This window comes from Ambystoma mexicanum, chromosome 6p (genome assembly GCF_040938575.1).
Source record: "Ambystoma mexicanum isolate Mex_15411 chromosome 6p, UKY_AmexF1_1, whole genome shotgun sequence".
NCBI lineage: Eukaryota > Metazoa > Chordata > Amphibia > Caudata > Ambystomatidae > Ambystoma > Ambystoma mexicanum.
The window spans coordinates 246,436,790-246,450,191 of NC_090935.1; the positions used below are offsets into that span (position 1 = coordinate 246,436,790).

Consider the following 13,402-nt stretch of genomic DNA (forward strand, 5'->3'; position numbering starts at 1 on the left):
GGTGCGATGCAGGCCATTCTACCTCACCAAGCACATGCTGTGGGAGAAAGGCCTGCCACATACCATGGAAATGTACCAAATGTGTGCATGCACACACACACACATTCCCACTCGCTCACACACAAAGCCTACATACATGCACACACACAACACATATATATATATATATATATGTATATATATATATATACTTAAATTCTTAAACCCTTACCTTGACTAGGCCTGTGGTGGGGATATCTTGTTAGCATGGACTCCCTCCAGGTGTCTGCAGCATGCAGAATGTTATGGTTTAGGAGTTTCCTCCATCGTCCTCACCCACATTCCTGCTCTGGAATCAGGCAGGGATTGGGATCAGCATTCAGACCGTGACCTAGCCCGAGTTACCGGCGGGGAGGGGTCAAGAGGTATTCACTGCCTTCAATGGTCCGATTTTCAAGTCGCCCATTGAGAACAATGAAGGCCATGCTACCATGACCGTCTCATTAATGCCTTCCACAGAGCTGAGCATTATTTAAGGCCTCTGCGCTGAAATCCTCCGTCCTTGCCTCATACATGTTGTGCAAGTCATTAGTGACACACCAAAAATCTTTATTTGCAAAATATCTGTATACTATTAGATTCTTTGCAAATGCAAACACTAATACACATTATAGAGTGAGTTAAAGACACTTGCTGCATAATTGAAGAAACTTTTTTTGGTGCCAATTTACTTTTCAGAATGCAGAGTGCCCTTGATTGTTGTGCCGGTACTAACCGACTGGGCTAGCTTCCATTTTACTTTTTAAGATCATAATCAGCTTTTTTTTATATTCACATATTTATTGAAAAATATTTTCCACATGACATTCAAAAACATTATACACCTTATATAAATACACATACAACCCTAACGTCGCCTCCATCACAGGTACAGTGAACAATTCAATTATTTATCATTCCAAAATAACTCATAATCTGTTTTTAATGATTTCACTGTCAAATGGAAGTGCCATCCCTCTCTTTCCAAGACAAAATGCACATTTGTACCAACTACTAAGTACATTTCAGAGGCTTGTACTGGCAGTCCAAATTTGGATTTCTTCTTAGAAACATTCTTGCTGATGTCTCAAACTAATTGTCGGATACTACCTCAAATATGTACTGTACAAATGTTTATCAATGGCCAATTGGTGCTAAGGATTCACAATAAAAATATGAAAAAAGGATAATGTTTATAGAGGGTGGTCTGTGAATCTCTTACTGTCCAGGAGGAGAAAGACACTTGCAGTGTGAAGCCCCGTTAGGATTTATATATTGATTTCCCAAATGGCTCTTGGAAAACAGAGCAGCATGCCTCCAGGTGATTAGTAAGCAGGCAAAGGACATACTGGTTACAGAGATGTGCAACTGACAGTGCCATTTTGTTAATCCAGGTATGTATGGGGTGGTCTCACACGGAGCTTCAATAATCCAATGGCTCTTGTCCTCTCTGAATTGACAGGTGATCTACAATGTGGAATTATACTGAAACAATACCAAAAGTGCAATCTATTGCTAAGACTGCAAAGACAGTTGGTCACTCTCACACGGGTTGATCCCATGCAAATGTCAAATACATTAACTACATGTCCAACAGTTGAAGGATGTTTTATAAAGCATTTGGTTATCTGGCTGGGCTCAACATTCCCCATGCACCAACTTACCTGATGATTCTCTGAGCGGCATACTGGTGAAGCGAGCGAAACTGTGCCGACATATTCGCTAGAGCTGCCAAACAGTTGGTATGGAGGTATTTATCCTGGGAGAACAGAGAGAGGGCAATGTTATCGTTGGTAAGCTTGCTTAAAGCAACGCTGCTGATCTACTACATTTTGGCAGAATTTGAATATGCCCACTATGAGTGGTTGCAAATTCCAAAATATGGATTTTTCAATAACAAACACGACATTACCGATGGCCACATTCTCCATCTAAAATAGTGATGTGCGTGCTTTGCACATGTGTTCGTATCAATTCAGGTAGAATATAAGACAAACGAATATTAAAAAGGCCCACAGATTTGTAATAAGAAGATTGTTCTCTTTTTGAGGTCCAGTGACTGAAATGTACTTCTCCAAGCACGGGAATGGCAACACTTTTCAAGCAGAACACACTGTCAACCAACTTCGTACCATTTCCTTATTACCAAGTTTGTTGAGATGTTTACAAACAGTGCTGATGGATCCAGCATCTTAATGATATGATACTACTCTTTGCAATACTAAAAGGAGGTCTGCAACATTTGCCACTCTAGATGATTTTGACTACAACTCCCTTCAGCCCTACACAGCATAGTCAATGGTGAGGGATCATTGGCGTCTTAGTCCAAAACATGTGGAGAGCTAGTAGTTACAGGCTCCCAGTTATAAACCCTACAAGCCTTGGCTTTCATAAATCAGCACCCTGGCTAAGCACTGTGACCAATCGGGATGCTGGAAATGTGGGCATTATCTGCCGGGACAAGCCCACCTGCTCCCGCTTTCATGCTCAGTGTTTCCTCAGGCACTAGGTTTCTTCCTCCAATCCTTAACTTAATGTTGACGGTCCACATTGCAACTGCGCTCAGTCTTCAGTCGGGCCCAGGCCCAATGCAGAGCTCCTTCTAGTCCTCCTTCCAATGTCCCACCGCCCCCCCCTGCACAAACACGTCTCTTGCTGCTGCACCATGGTCGTACCCACTTCAGTTCACTGCTGGCGTTGCAGGAAACGTTGCACAAAACATGCATCATGCATGCTGGCAAGCTTTTTTCTCTTTACAAAAAAAACAAAACAAAAAAACACTTCTCTTACCATATTTTCTTTTACACAAGTGTGCTAATGGCAATAATACCCTACAAGGTGGGCTGTGCTAAATAGGAAAAGCCCACCGCCCAGGGCAATATCCTTGTTTCAATTCGAACAATGAAGGTTACCACATGGTACAGGCGGCTTCCAACAGCATTATTGCCTAAGTTATAGATAATAAGTGAAACCATTGTTAAAACGTCAATGGTAGCACCGATTCTGAAACATTATCCATTTTACCCTGAGAAATCCACATTTACAACTCCAATAGGATCTTTGCCCTGCCCAGCCAACTGAAGAAATATAAATTGTATGTGTTCAATAAGATGCAATAATATCTCAAAAATGCACTTATGCCATCCAGCCATTGGGTACTCCTAAAAGTCAATACCAGTGGTTCAACTGCAAGAGCATGGTGCTCCCCAGTCATTTACCTCTAGTTCATCTCAGACTTGAACCGGATCGCCTTAAGTTCCGGAAGCTCCTCAATACCTTCCTTTTCTCTTCTTCCTCCCCCCTCATGCTCCCTTGCTAATGTCCCATCTACCTGTGACTCGTAGCTTGGTTCCTGCAGAGTCTCACATGGCGCCAGTCCATTCCCTGCCCTGTCTACCTCTGCACTTATTCTTCCCCTCCCCGCTCCTTATCCTGCACTTGCCTTCACTGCCCCCCACTACCTCACCCACACCCAGCTGGTGGGCTTGGACACCTTTTAGACTCCCTACCCCTTAACTGCACTTAGTTTTGGACACCCCTTACCCTCTCCAACCCCCCCCCCCCAGCCCCGACCGTGTCCACGTGGCTTCCCTTGCACTTTTCTTCCCATGGGTCCTTCCACCCAGTGCCTGCACTTCTCCATCTCTCTTCCACCATGCACTCCATATTACCACACTTGCACAATCTGAATGTCGCAAGGGCTATTAGGACCGCTACTCTCCCCTCCCCTTACTGCTCCCCCACTCTTGCCTTGCCTCGAAACACTTGCGTATAGGTGCATTAAAAAGTAACAATAAATAAAATAAATAAATATGGAGAGCAATACAGTTCAATAACACTTTAGAGTATCTGACAATTGATGTCCCTTGACAGACAGACATGATGATGGAGTGAGACCGATGAGAAATGCAATGGTTATAAGAGCATAGGATATCGAAATACTGTACAATTAACTGTACTAAAAAATATTATGGGAAGCGTAAGGGTGCAGGAGGAGATTGCAACACAGGTGACATAGTGGCTGCTATAAATCTTTATTGTTAAAGAAAATTAAGAGAAAACCTAACTTTCCCGAATCCTAAGTCCCTACCTCAACTAACAGACTAATGGCTCTGTCAGAATGTCTGAGTAAATCAATAGTCCACCGTCCTGTGTCAAAAAACCCTACATCTGTCCCTTACACTTAATACTACACTAAAGATAAAGCAAGTCTGCTTGGTCCCTTCTTCTGGACTGGGAGTAGAAGTTTGTTCCCAAGTATTGGCTCCTTCCTGCGCGAATGGCTCTCTTCCCCAGTCCAATGCACAAAAGTTCAAAACAGTTCTACTTGGCAGACATCCTGCCTATTTTCTAACAGTTCAACACAACCGGGGGAATGACTCCCTTCCCCTGGTATCTTGGCTTTTGGGTTCGTACAACTTTGGTTACTAGGAGAATGCCTCACTTGCCCTAGTATCTTGACAGAGCCACACAATCGGGTGGAATTACTCCCTTCCCCTGGTCTTTTCTCACAGTTCACCACACCAGGGGCAATGTCTCTCTTCCCTTGCCCTTGTCTCGGGCTTGTTTCACAGGTCACAACCCCAGGGGTAATGGTTCTCCTTTTTCTCAGGCTTGTTTCATTTTACAATACCAGAAGGAATGTCTCCCTTCCCCTGGACTTCTCTCAGGCTTTCACAGTTCACAACAACAGGGGGAATGATTCCCTTCCCCTGGTCCACATCTCATGTAGCTTCAAATCTACAGTTCTCTAATGTTATGGGTTGGGTCCACTCTCCTGCCAAGTCTGACCCTGAGGAAGATGTCTTGCTTCCTGGTTTGGGTCCTAGACCCTTGTTTCTCTCGCTCTTTCGCTCAGATCTCTTAGCTCACACCGTCGCCAAGTACTAATACGAGGAAGATGCCTCGCTCCTTCATGTGGGTCCCTAACCCTAGTGTTTCTCACTCTCTGTTTCAGCTCACCTGGCTTACTTTCTCACCAAGTACTTATAAGATAAAGATGCCTCACTCCTTGATGGGGGTCCCTGACCCGTGTCTCTCACTCTCTGGTGGTCAGTTGTTTCCATTAGGCCACTGGGGCGAGCAAGTGTTCCTCTAGTGCAGGACCACTTTGCTGGCTGCCCCAAACTTCCTGCCATTGGGATTGGGTAGCTCTCCGGTTCTTCCTGGGAATGGGCGTCCTTGCAGCAGGACTGGCGTTCCTTCTCCTTTGGCTCGTCTGCTGCTTGGGTCTGCTTCTCATGACCTCGCCACTACGAGGTTCTTCAGAACTGGTGGGAATGTTGCTTCCTGCTCAGCCTCTGCCGGACTATCATGGCAGCTTGCCTGTGTCCGCCGCTCTGCTTGCATCTTCTCTGTATGCAATTTGAAACCCCTGTGTTCATTGCAGGCTGAAGACACCAAGTCCTTCTTCGGTTTCCCTTTTGTTATGCACGCTCTACCAACTTCCACACTTGCAGTAGTGGCTATCATGTTAGTCCTTATTCCACCTATGGGCCACCTCGTCCAGGCAAACCCTCAGGGCTCTCAATGATCTTTTTTGTCCCATTACACCTAGTTAGGTTAACCTCACAGATGTTACAGAAGTACATGGGTCTACATACATACTATTCTCTCTATGGGAGTCTGTATGGGAAGAGGGGTCTAAGGACTGTAGGGGTGTACATGGCATGTGTGGACGGTGGGTATACCGCATTCTCACAAGATGTTCTCCATTGTCCCTAGAGACTAGCTCTATTCCCATGCGATCCTCCCACTGAGTACCACCCTCAGGGGAACTATCAGGTACCAGCCTCTATACCCTGACTTCATGCAAAGGGGCTACCCTCAGGGATAAGTGACGACAACTCAAGATTCTGGACAGAAGTTATTATATGAACTGTACGTGAACCTTTCATCTGTTGTGTATTAATTTAAAACCTATAAAAGAATACAAAAGATTTTTCCCTGGGAATCCTCCATTCAGAAGTTAGTCACAAGCCTAACTTCTCAAGAGTGGCTTGGTTCCTTCTCCATACTTATACAAGGTCTTTCTCTTCATAGGATATCACCACAGTCCTTCCTTTTTCTGGACCTCGCCATGGTCCTCTTGACAAGACCGCCAACGGGTCTTCATTTTCCACAGACCTCTCCACAGTATTTTAATAGGCCAGGGTACATACTCCTTCCCCTGCTTCTGGATTTAGATGGGTAGTTTCTTTCTCTACAATACTAGCACCTTCAAGATGTAAAGTGTATTTCTTCTCCCACATTCCAGGTAGTTGTCAGGCAGTCGATATAGTTACCTTCCTGTCAGGGGTTTCTTAATTTCAATATTCCTTTTATGGAGCCCAGCCATTGGGTTCTCCAGCTGTCTCTGGGTCTCCATAGTAAAGCCTAGCTTTATTCTCCAACTCCTGTACACCACTAGCCCTAACTGTATGATTTCCACCTCATGCCAGATAGAGTTTGTTGTATGACACAGTAGGTATGCAACCTCAGCCCTGGTAGCGGTCTCTGTTTCCCCAGTGAGCAGCATGTATGCTTCCTCCCAGTCTGTGTCCTTTGTAGCTTTCTTCAGCCCCTTTTATACAGCTCGACTGCTTGGTGTTTTTGTAAGCTGGTTAAGAATTGGTTTGTTCTTTGGGCAATTTGCCTATAGGTCACTGATTGGCCTTTTCTCTATAGCTGCCTTAAATGGTTATTTATTGTTAGTCTCTTGTTATTGGGTAGGTAATTTGAATACGGTGGGCTCAATTACCTGATCTGCAGCTTAGAATATGGCACATGACTTGGTGCCATCTTCAAACTCACTCAGTGTGTGGTCGCCGCTCTGCAGTATTCTTTGGCTGTCAGCATCTGCTGCATAAGCAGACAAGCAATTCCTGCCTCACTGCACGGTTCATGGGCAATACATGCAGGTTCTAGGCAGGATAAGCACCAGCACACCCTAAGTTACACTGCCATCAACACCAGAAGCAGCATCACAGAGAGTCCATAGAAATATAGTTCTATACCAATAATTACATTCATCATTTTTGGATGCATGGACATCATTTAGATGTACTCAGCGGTAGCTGCAGCTACCTCCAAGTTGCTGCATTGATATGGGCTGACTGCTTTACAATGCACTGTGAATAAGCCAATCTGATGGCTTAGCTATTCAAATTAAGAATGCATTCTTCTTTCCATGGTTTCAATAGCTAGACGTTTGTGCTGGTTAATATTCATTAAGATTTCCTAAGCTGAGATTTTTAATCAAGATTGTTTAAATAAATATTATAGCTAGTCCTCCAAGTCTTAACTCAGAGGTCCAAACCCCCTTCATTCCCGCCTAACCTGAGTCTGGGTGCTCTGGCCCCCTCCGCCCCCTTCCTCCTGTTTCCTGCCCTGGTTGCTTGTATATTAACCACCTCCCCCCACCATCTATTGTTGGCTCCCTACTCCCTTATGTTGACCCATTTTGATCTGCCTCCCTTCGCCATCTAATTCCCCATGTGACTTGCAAATATAATAATGATACTATTACTACAAGAATAACGTGATGGATCCTGTGATGTCATTTGCACTACAACCTTGAACTTTTGTGAAATTGTGCCACCAATAAGATTCTCTTGTGATAAGTTTCTATGAAATGGACTAAAACATGATTACATAGGGATGTGATGCAAAAGAATTTGCAACTAATATTATAATGATATAATTAATTATAGTTGTTAGTATAGTATTCTTGTTTAGTGTTTTCATCACATGAGGTAAGGAGGTGATTGATACACTACACAATGTTTAGTTTAGGTGGGCACGATTTGGTGATACACTTATAAACTGTATGTATTGTTGTAGTATTTTTTAAAAAAATGGGTTAATAGATCAGTAGTCATTTGTTTTATATTTGAGGTATGTTCTTAGTCTTGATCAAAAACATTATTCTTGTAGTATCAGTTTCCACCCTCTAGTAGGTAGAACATCTGTGCAGTATTTAGCGCCTGTATCAATGGCAGTTGCATAATTATGTATTTAACATGTTGCCAGTAGGCTTGCATTGTCCAATATTTCCAGATCCTTTGTAGAAAGCCTGACCCTTGACACGTGCATCCAGGGAAGCGCACGTTTAGTTTTTGTTTCCTGTGAGATTACTTCGGTGAGGTTTACCGGTTATGCGCTATAATGCCACCGAGGTGGCTGCTTCAAAGTATTGATAGACTGACACCTAAGGTGGGGGTGTTGTGGTACTACTGAGTGGACAACTGGCTCTTAATTAAATATTTGTCTCTACTTATATTTTGAGTGAATTCCCCTTCCCCAGATTCAAGCAGGATTCTGTTCAACAATTCCAAATGAGGAAATCCTGTCTTGTGACAAAGTTCCAACAAAGTTCTGTTTGTTTCAACTTTACTTTAACCAATAATTCAACATTGAACTTTCTCCATCCACTTTCTTAGAGTAACTTCTTCTCTTCAACCCAAAATACTTCCATATCTCATTAGGATCAACAGAAATTGTCACTGTGAGGGTATTTCTGCAACATTTCATAAAAAACACTTTTATCAACTATTGCATATGATTCTGTAGCAATTCACACAACACTGGCTTCAGTAATGTCAGGATGATTCTGCCACAACTCGTACAACATTGTTGAGGTTCTGCCACTTCTTCTAGATTTGTAACCACACCACGGTACTTCAGCGACTTCCACCTGGTCCACTCACCTGCCCGGCCTACTAACACAAAAATTCTCTGCTCTGGTGTACTCTCCTGCCAGAGTATAATACATGACTTCATAGTCTTCTCACCTGGTGTACTCTCCTACCAGGCCAGAACTAACAACTAACTGCAAGTACATCCGCGGTAAAGGTTTACTTCCAACAAATGAGCAATGCCTCTTGCTTCACAACATAAGGTTCAAGAATTTCTTCAGGGAAGTAAAGAACCACACTGGTGCTGTTTGCTACACACTTGTGACTGTCACACACAACGCAGGTTATGCCCCACTCCTTCTGAATGGCTTCTATCAGAAGTGCAGCTTTCCTGACACTCGTGTTCCCTCACTTCTTTGACCAATTCTAACAATGATTTCCTTTCTCTTACACCTCTTTGGCTTTAGCAATGTCGGTTTAAGCCATTTATTCTTAGGAGCTTCTTTATATATGGGCTGAATGTTTTAGATACATTGAGATTCTCATTTGCCCCCTCTTGACTTCGTGAACAGTTGTTCTCTTTAAAATGCCCCGTTACACTTCTCTTTTGGCTTGGGCAATAGTCTTTTGAATTGTTTTCTCACCTTATTGCCCCCTCTTGTTGTTGGCCTCTCACACTTTGCAGGTCTAAAGATTACAGTCTTATTACTCCACTTGCTCTTTCTATAGTCAGCTTGGTTTACAAAATAATGTTTTTTCAGCTTTAGGTCAGTTCGATATTCAAAAACATGTTTCCTTTTGAATTTCACTCTGCTTGTATTACTTCTAGAGTTTAGGCACAGACTGGGCAAGCGACCGGTTACAGAGTGCTCCAGGTTCCCAATCCCGCAGTGAACTCGCCAGGACTGGCGTGCGCGCCCGTACGCCTCGCAGCCTCCATGTACTCTGCTGCTGTTTTCCTTTGTGGCCCGTAATCCTCTGCTTCCCAGCATTCCGCGCCAGTCAATAGAGGAGCTCCTCTTGCTCCCACGGCTCACCGGTTTTCGCCTGCCACCGGAGCCCGACTGACATTGGGGAAAACTTTCAAATGCTGCGCTTTCCGCTTCGTGACCTCTGCAGCTACGTCCTCAGAGGGAAAGCTGTCAATTCTAAAGCTTCCTGTTGCGCTATTTCTGTATTCACATTCTGAGACAGCCAAGACCTTCTCAGGACCAACATCCGCTCGATGCACCAAAATGGCCCCAGGGTCTCTGCTCTGCTGACACGTGGAGGTTTGACAACTAGTTCACCTTCTACTACTGCTCTTCCCTATGTCCTGTACCTGAGGAGGGGATGTTATACCCCCAGTCTCCCTCAGGTCATTACCACTCATAGGCTGCACTTTGCAGTCTTGTGCCTCTGTAGTCCTCTTCTTCGTCCCAGTACTTTAGGAATTGTGTATTTTACAATATGCCATCAGACGAGTAGGGTCTCCGGGGAAGTTACAGAAAAGGTGTTCCCATTGTTCCAAACCTGTTCTCTCCCCGGCCCATTTGATCCTACCGCAGAACACAACCGCCAGGTTCAGGATCCGGACGCGTCTGCCTTTCCCTGGCACATGAGAGGGGACCCAGGCTAGGGTTTCTGGGGGAATCACACCCGATTCATCATACTAGAGACGATGCAGCAGGGATTTGCATCCGTGAATGTCAAGCTAGATGACATTACTGACAAAGTGTCATTGATACATGCCCAGCTTGAGAAAGAGACGCAGGGCATCACGGATGAGGAGGGCCAAATGAGTGCTAAGGAATTTAATGTTAGAGCTGCAAGTGTCTGTCTCTACTTTGACCAGCAGAGACATGAATTAGGTAAAGGCGAAATGCGAAGACCTGGAGTCTAGGTCCCACAGGAACAACATCCACATCCTCCGGAGTGCCAGAGGATGCACTCTGTGGGAACTTGGAGCTGGTGGTGGAGGACCTGCTCCGTGAACTGCTGGATAATCCGGGCTACTCAACATACTGCCTGGGAACTATCCCCGTCCAATTATTGCACGCATCATGAATTATGGCAAAGACTGGTTCTGTGTGTGGTCAGGGCCAAAAAATGAGCTCAGACTCGGATCCAATACTTTGCATATATAACTGGACTTCATAGTTGCTGTGCAACAGGAGCAGTGTCATTTTCTCGGTGTAAAGAAACTGCTTAGGAAAAGGGGAATACCTTTTGAAATGCTGTTTCTGTCATGGCTCACGGTACAGCATAATAACAGATTGCACATGAGTCTGTGGGGGAGTTAATATTAAAATACCCTTGATGAGGGCTAATAGTGGATGGGCGGTGGTGACCGACAAGGCTGTTAATCGCATGATACATTTCTATACATATCGCGCAGGTGGGTAGATTGAGAAACTGTCACTGTCCTCAGAGGGAATGTCTGAGGGCTGGGGACCCCAATTAAGGCTTGCAAGAGAGCCACATACACAAACAGGAAAGGCGCTAATATTTTGTTTTTGCAAGAAGCATACATGCAGGGCAGACAGGTGGAGAGCTTTGCACATGGGTGGAGAACAGACAGATACTATACTCATCGAAAGCCAGAGGGGTTGTAACATTGGTGCATCACTCACTGAATTTTGTGTATTTGGACTACAGGGTGGATGAGGGTGGAAGATACGTGATCGTGCATGGTATCCTATGTGGGCGGGAGGTGCTGTTGATTAATATATTTTTATTATTTTTATTTATTGCATTTGGTTATACGCCCAAACCCTTAAGTGTCAAGGCCCTAACTTGAACGACCCCGACTCCTTTGAGGAGATCTTCCGCCTTTGTGCTAAATACCCTATGCACTCTATTATCTGTCAGGCAACCTCAGCACCATACTGAGTGTGGAGCTTGACCGCACCTCGGACAATCCTAGGGCGTCCACTAATGAAGCAAGAGCCATACTCGCAAACATGTCCAATATGGATGTGCTTGATGTCCGGTGCTCACTAAATACTGAGCAGAGGGAGTACAAGTTTTAGTCTGTGCAAGAAATGAATTCCTGTGTGTCACTGGTGTCTAGCTCATTACTCAATGGGGTTGGGAAATGCACAATAATACCACACTCCCTGTCAGACCAGTATAACGTCTTTTCATCGCCTGTCATTTTTACGACTGCATATTAATAGAGTACGAAATTACAAAAAAGGTAATTGAAATGTTTTGCGGGGGTGGGAAAGGGGAGATAATGGTTTGGGGGTTTGTTAATAGTAAAAAAAAAAATAGGTGGCGGAGGAGGAGTTTAAAAAAAAATGTGTTGACCTTTTCAAAATTTTATACACGTTTAAAAGGCATTTGTAATAATGTTGACGATGAAAGAACATAGAACCGTTGGACCACTCCCCTATTTTGCGGTCCTTGCAATTGGCCGGAATGGGTGGTTTGCACGCTTCCTTGCGTTTTAAGCTAGCTGCATTGGGTGACCCAGTCTTCACCTTGAATTTACACAAGCACGCCACCTCCTACTTTGAAACTAATGTGGATTCGGTCCCGTCTGCAGCAATCCAGTGGCAGGCCTTTAAAGCTTACACCTGTGGGATAGCGATATCCAGCGAAATCGGGGTCCTTAAGAGTATCAGGAGAGATTTGGAGGCTAGTGAATCTAAACTTTCATCATTACAGCATCAATGATTGATAGAATCATGAAGAAATCCTCTGCACGACCTACAAGGACAATCAACTCATCCCGTCTATTCGTGCCTAGATTTAAACTCAAAAAAGCAGGTGGAAGTAGCTTCCCTGTCAAGGCAGCACAAGCCTGGAACTCTCTACCCCTTTCACCGAGAACCAACCAACCATTCCACATGTTCAGGCGTAATACCATAAACTGGCTGGTTACCAATGACTCGGGATAACCCCAGCCCGGTCCTATACTAGGCTAAACGACCTCTGACATTCTGCTCTTGATTTGCTACCCCTGCCCTGGTACACTATATATATTCTCCCTTAACCTATCCTGTGCCATTTACCTCTACTGTACATTACTCTATCGTTTGATTATAGATTTTGATTATAGATTTCCACTGTATCACTCTTAGTATGTAGAATTGCTCTTCTTGTATACACTGTATATATCTGTTTAATGGTGTATATTGCATCTACTGTATTATTGTATATATGTGTTTCATGCTGTATATTGTGTTGACTGTATCTAAGCTAAAAGTATACATTTATCCTCTGTGCTAAAAGCGCCCAGATACCTTTGGGTCTGGTGTGCCATACAAATAAGTAAAACAAACAAACAAATGTGCCCTGCATCCCTCTTCTGCATTGCGACAGGAAATCAAAACTGAATTAGATACGTTTAGGGATGCAGCTAATAGGGAACAGCAATCTCTAGAGCAATCATAGCAAGGAGATACGGGGAGGCGGATAGGCATGGCCGGTTGCACGCCCATGTTGCTCTTACTAAATCTGGTAGCACACACATTCCATATGTTAAGAGGCAGGATGGGCCCGTGGTGTACACGGAAGAGGACATTAACGGATTGTTTTATCAGTTTTACTCAACTTTTCCTCAGCCGAAGGGTACTGCTGCTATCTCAGACATAGAAGAATACTTGCGGGGATACCGATGAATTTATTGTCTCGAGATGCTAGCCAAGCTTTGAATGCCCTGATAACAATCAGGTTTTGTGCTGAATTCTATAAAGAATTCCGGGAAGGGTTGGCCCCATACATGCTACAGTCTGGGAAGAGGCCCTTTTGACTGGTGTCCTGTCTGCAACTATACGTGAAGC

At 44.2% G+C, this 13,402-nt stretch overlaps 1 protein-coding gene across 2 annotated transcripts in view; it reads right to left on the minus strand.

The window, feature by feature from the left end:
* Positions 1-13,402, minus strand: part of DYM (dymeclin) — a 1,763,009-nt gene that overhangs the window by 667,256 nt on the left and 1,082,351 nt on the right. For both annotated transcript variants that reach the window (XM_069626954.1, XM_069626953.1), the window contains exon 13: positions 1,683-1,777. In XM_069626954.1, coding sequence (XP_069483055.1) covers positions 1,683-1,777 — 95 coding nt within the window. The remainder of the gene's footprint in view (positions 1-1,682; positions 1,778-13,402) is intronic.